The sequence below is a fragment of the Physella acuta genome, unplaced genomic scaffold (genome assembly GCF_028476545.2).
Source record: "Physella acuta isolate Inbredline_101_S28 unplaced genomic scaffold, ASM2847654v3 ptg002582l, whole genome shotgun sequence".
Taxonomy (NCBI): domain Eukaryota; kingdom Metazoa; phylum Mollusca; class Gastropoda; family Physidae; genus Physella; species Physella acuta.
The window spans coordinates 5940-10098 of record NW_026734040.1 but is presented as its reverse complement, the minus strand read 5'-3'; the positions used below and the strand labels follow the sequence as shown (position 1 = coordinate 10098).

General features: G+C 36.1%; 1 protein-coding gene across 1 annotated transcript; it reads right to left on the bottom strand.

The window, feature by feature from the left end:
• Positions 1 to 1019: 1019 nt before the first annotated feature.
• LOC131933623 (uncharacterized) lies at positions 1020 to 3780 on the bottom strand. Its single transcript, XM_059290312.1, has 2 exons — positions 3508 to 3780; positions 1020 to 1885 (listed from the first exon to the last, which is right to left on the bottom strand). Exons 1-2 carry the CDS (start codon positions 3639 to 3641, stop codon positions 1618 to 1620), a joined length of 402 nt encoding a protein of 133 aa, XP_059146295.1. The 5' UTR covers positions 3642 to 3780; the 3' UTR covers positions 1020 to 1617.
• Between the last annotated feature and the right edge of the window lie 379 nt (positions 3781 to 4159).

The following is a 4159-nucleotide window of genomic DNA, read 5'->3' as shown; positions in this document are numbered from 1 at the left end:
GCCGTTGGGAATAGCTGTTCACGGTATGCCCATGACAGACTTGCAAAATGGTGATTTAGAATTGTGACATTTTACCCCAGTGCGGGGTAAAAAAGTCACATGCTTGGGGTGAAAAGTCACACATTTTCAAATGTTATATGGTTAAATCTATTTGATCCAAAAATCATTTTTTGCTATTGAAAATAATTTCCCTTAACAATCATGAATATTAATGAATGTTTAGATGATATAGGCCTATATATATATATATATATATATATATATATATATATATATATATATATATATATATATATATGTATATATATATATATATGTATATATATATATAATATATATATATATATATATATATATATATATACATATATATATATATATATATATATATATATATATATATATATATATATATATATATATATATATATATATATATATATATTTATGTATATATATATATATATATATATATATATATATATATATATATATATATATATATATATATATATATATATATATATATATATATATATATATATGTGTGTGTGTGTGTGTGTGTGTGTGTGTTTGTGTGTGTAAATGAGGACCAGATTTGTAATTATTACAAAATTTACATAAGATTGAATTAAAAAAGTAAAAGATTTTTTTTTATTGTGGACACGGGAAGAGCCGCAGACATAACACAGGGCCATAAAGAGGACAGTGGCCAAGATATCAATACAGGACTGTACTAAAATTGAAAAGAAATGTAAGGCTGTCTTTCAGTTAACAGTTAAAGAATACGAGCCGACCCGCGGCATATCATACGACACTATTTATTTGTTTTATTTTCAACTTTTCAGTAATTCATAATTTGTGAATTCGACAGTACCAATGCTGCCACTGAAAATATTTGCTTTAAAACATTATCAGTAGGTCGTTAAGGACTATACTACCCCCACCCTTTCTCCTAACCCTTACCCTACACCCCCCACCCCCGTGAAAGCAGCCTCCTCTTAGTTACCTCCCCTAAGTTTAAAATCGTTTCAAACTAAATTATCTGCCCCTAATAGCCGTCACTAAACCCGGCTCTATGATTGTAAACATTTAGCGTGAACCACAGCTCACCAGACCATGTAGGGGTGGGGGTGGTAGGGAGCGCGCTTACAGCTTGTTTTCTAGCGTCTCCAAGAAGAGAATTATATATATATATATAGATTTTAGCTGCATATTTCACGATGTCTTCAATGAACACATGGCCGCTCTTGGAGCGTTTTGTCCCAGAAATGTCAGACTTTGTCAGCAAAGTAATGATGTTTTTTTTTATTCACAGAACATACTTCGTCAGTTTCGAAGTTTATGAATTTGTTTTTCACCTTTTAACTTCTTTTAAGGTATTCAACCTCAGTCCCCTTCTTCGTTCATCAGTTTCTTTACATGTTTTGTTGAATGCCTGTATGCGATTGAGTGATGTTGACTCAGGACTTCGCAGGGATAGCTGGTCCTTGTGACGTTGTCTGAATGCCTTTAGCCAATCTTCTCCTGCAGATTTCGCACAGGACCAGGATTCTGGCATTGAAATTTTGTTGGCGACAGCAACTTTGTAGGCTAGTTTGAGTAATTATCTCAGAGTTAGGCCATAGAAGATTGAAGAGGCTTCAATGATGTAGTCCAGCGAAACTTGCTCTTCTGCGTACTGTAGCCAAAAGTTGGCTTCTCAATGTTGCCGTCTGTTTTGAGCAGATTTACATAGCGTTGAAGGGTCTTATAATTAACCCCGCAGTCGGATACAACTTTACGGAGCGACTTTCCTTCAAAATGGGCTGCAAATGCCATCTTAATGGCATGTTTCGTAAATGTTCCTCTCGTTGTCTTGCGCTGGTATTGTCTTGGCATGAATCTGTGAAGAAAAAAAGCAAGTTGAACGCCTTAGACTAATTTCAAAGAAACGACCTAAACAAAAAAAATTCAGTGATTGCATATGTAATGATTGGACTATAAAGGTTATTATTACTGAGTAAAATTATTTATTACTACTACTACTACTTGACTTCAGAAGCGGAACTACAGTGCCGCCAGACCCCGTATTGCGGGGGGGGGGGGGGGGCTAGGCAGTTTAGGGGCCCACAGCGGACCATAATCAATTTTTTTATAGTTAAAAAAAATATTTTCTTGCATTTTTTACTTGATGGTTGTTTTGTAAAAAGAATACTGTAGCTGCAGTTGGATTACCTTTATTCTATAGACAAAATCCCGAGTCCTCTTTCTCCTACAATCAAACACATGCTTTTGTCGGCAAAATTGTTTTGAAAATAAATCAAAGTCCATCTCGCGAGAGGCCCCTAGGTATTAAGACCACTTTTGCTTCTTTATATCATTGATTACGGGCCACAATCCATTGTGATCTTATAATGTAAAATGCTCGTTTGTTGTATTGGTAGAACAACTATTCTATACACTTTCGGTTTGATGTACGTTTACTTCAATTTTGTTTTACAAACAAATACGATAGTAAACGTGTATAATTTGAATTCTCTCCCTTGAGTGTTTCACAATAGGCTTTAGGGAAAGTAGTTGAGACCATCTCAACTTTGGTAAAATTTGGGAAGTTTTTGAGTACTCATTGACCTAACATTTGTTTAAATGTGTAGTTACGCGCCCTGAGATCCCCAGTGGCTATCTAAGCACCAGGGGTCCGCTTATTGGGTGTCCTGCACAGGGGAATAGGTGTACTACTTGAATCATCAGTCTTGCTGCATTAGGGGCCTCCGCCGGTGGCCGTGTCCCAAGAGCCCCGTGTCGCCCCTGACACCAAGGCCGTCACCAAGGGGTGTTTCTTTCACCATCAGTATAAACCGGGGCGTGTTTGTGGTAGTGTGTACATACTAACGCCGCAACAACTAAGCCTTGATAGTGGTTTTGTGGAAAAAAAAACCACAGAGCTACTACAGTAGCTAACACACGCCGTTGCGTAAAAAAATATATAGACATGAGTTGTAGTGTCGAAGATAGGCAAACGTTCAAACCACTTCAGTGACTTATTTCCCTTTTTAAAATAGTTAAATATGTGTGCTCTTTATTTAGCACTTTTTAATAGATTTGCATTAAACAAATTAAAAAGCAATTACTTCTCTTAATTATTATTATTTTTAAAATACATAATAAAGAATGACATAGAAAAAAAGAAAAGGTATTTAAAACTAATAAAATAAATTAAAAAAAACATTATACAAATAAACATAACATATATTACATCAAATGTTATCAAAACAGACTAATAAAGCACTCACATAAATGACGTGTTGTGGTAACTTGATTTAAAAATAAAAAAAAGAAGAAAAAAAAAAACTAAGAATTAATTTAATTTTCAAAACTCGAACGAGCCCGAAATGACTCGTGACCTTGTTTTCTAAAAGTGAGTTATTTAAATGTAAACAATGCCTGCGCTTGGATCATAAATATCGGGACACGGGTTTACCTACACTACCGAATGAAAAACTTGAGTGTACATTAATCACTTACCGAAATAATATGGTAGAACACACTTCGGTGACCGCCCATGTGTCAGAGACGTAGAGGGGCGCTCTTGGCGCATAGGAGCAGCGTACCAACCCTGGCTGCTTAAAACTAACAGGCGCCATCGAGCCAAATAGCATCCTGTTAACAACGATGCAGATTGCGTCATTCGCTAAAATGACACAAATGAACAGGATTTGTTATTTAACCCGTACAAAAATTATTTGAAGTGTTTTAAACACCAGAGTGACTGATGCAATATGTTAGCGTTACTAATGGTCTATTCTTAGCAGAGGCGTAGCGACCCTTCCCGGCGCCCGGGGACAAACTTTCAATTTGGCGCCCCCCTCGGGATCAACCTTTCAATTTTCGATTTGCACCCCCCGCCCCTCGAACTTTCGATTTGCACCCCCCCTCATATATTTTTTTATTTATTTATAAAGCAAAAATTCAGCTAAAATAATATTTAAATTTGTTTTTCCAACCCATTTTGGCGCCCCCTAAGGTCGGCGCCCGGGGACATATGTACCCCCCTGCCCCCCCTTCGCTACGCCTCTGATTCTTAGATGCTCGATCTCAATTTCTATTTGGATTATCTAAAAATAGATGCTAATTGTATCATTCGCAAAGTGACGAAACTGTATGGATTTTTACTTTC

Excerpts from the sequence above, each read along its gene's own strand:
- LOC131933623 (XM_059290312.1), bottom strand. The coding sequence starts at position 3,641 with ATGCTATTTGGCTCGATGGCGCCTGTTAGTTTTAAGCAGCCAGGGTTG. Across the intron at positions 1,886-3,507 it reads TGTTCTACCATATTATTTCG|ATTCATGCCAAGACAATACC; the intron begins GTAAGTGATTAA and ends TTTTCTTCACAG.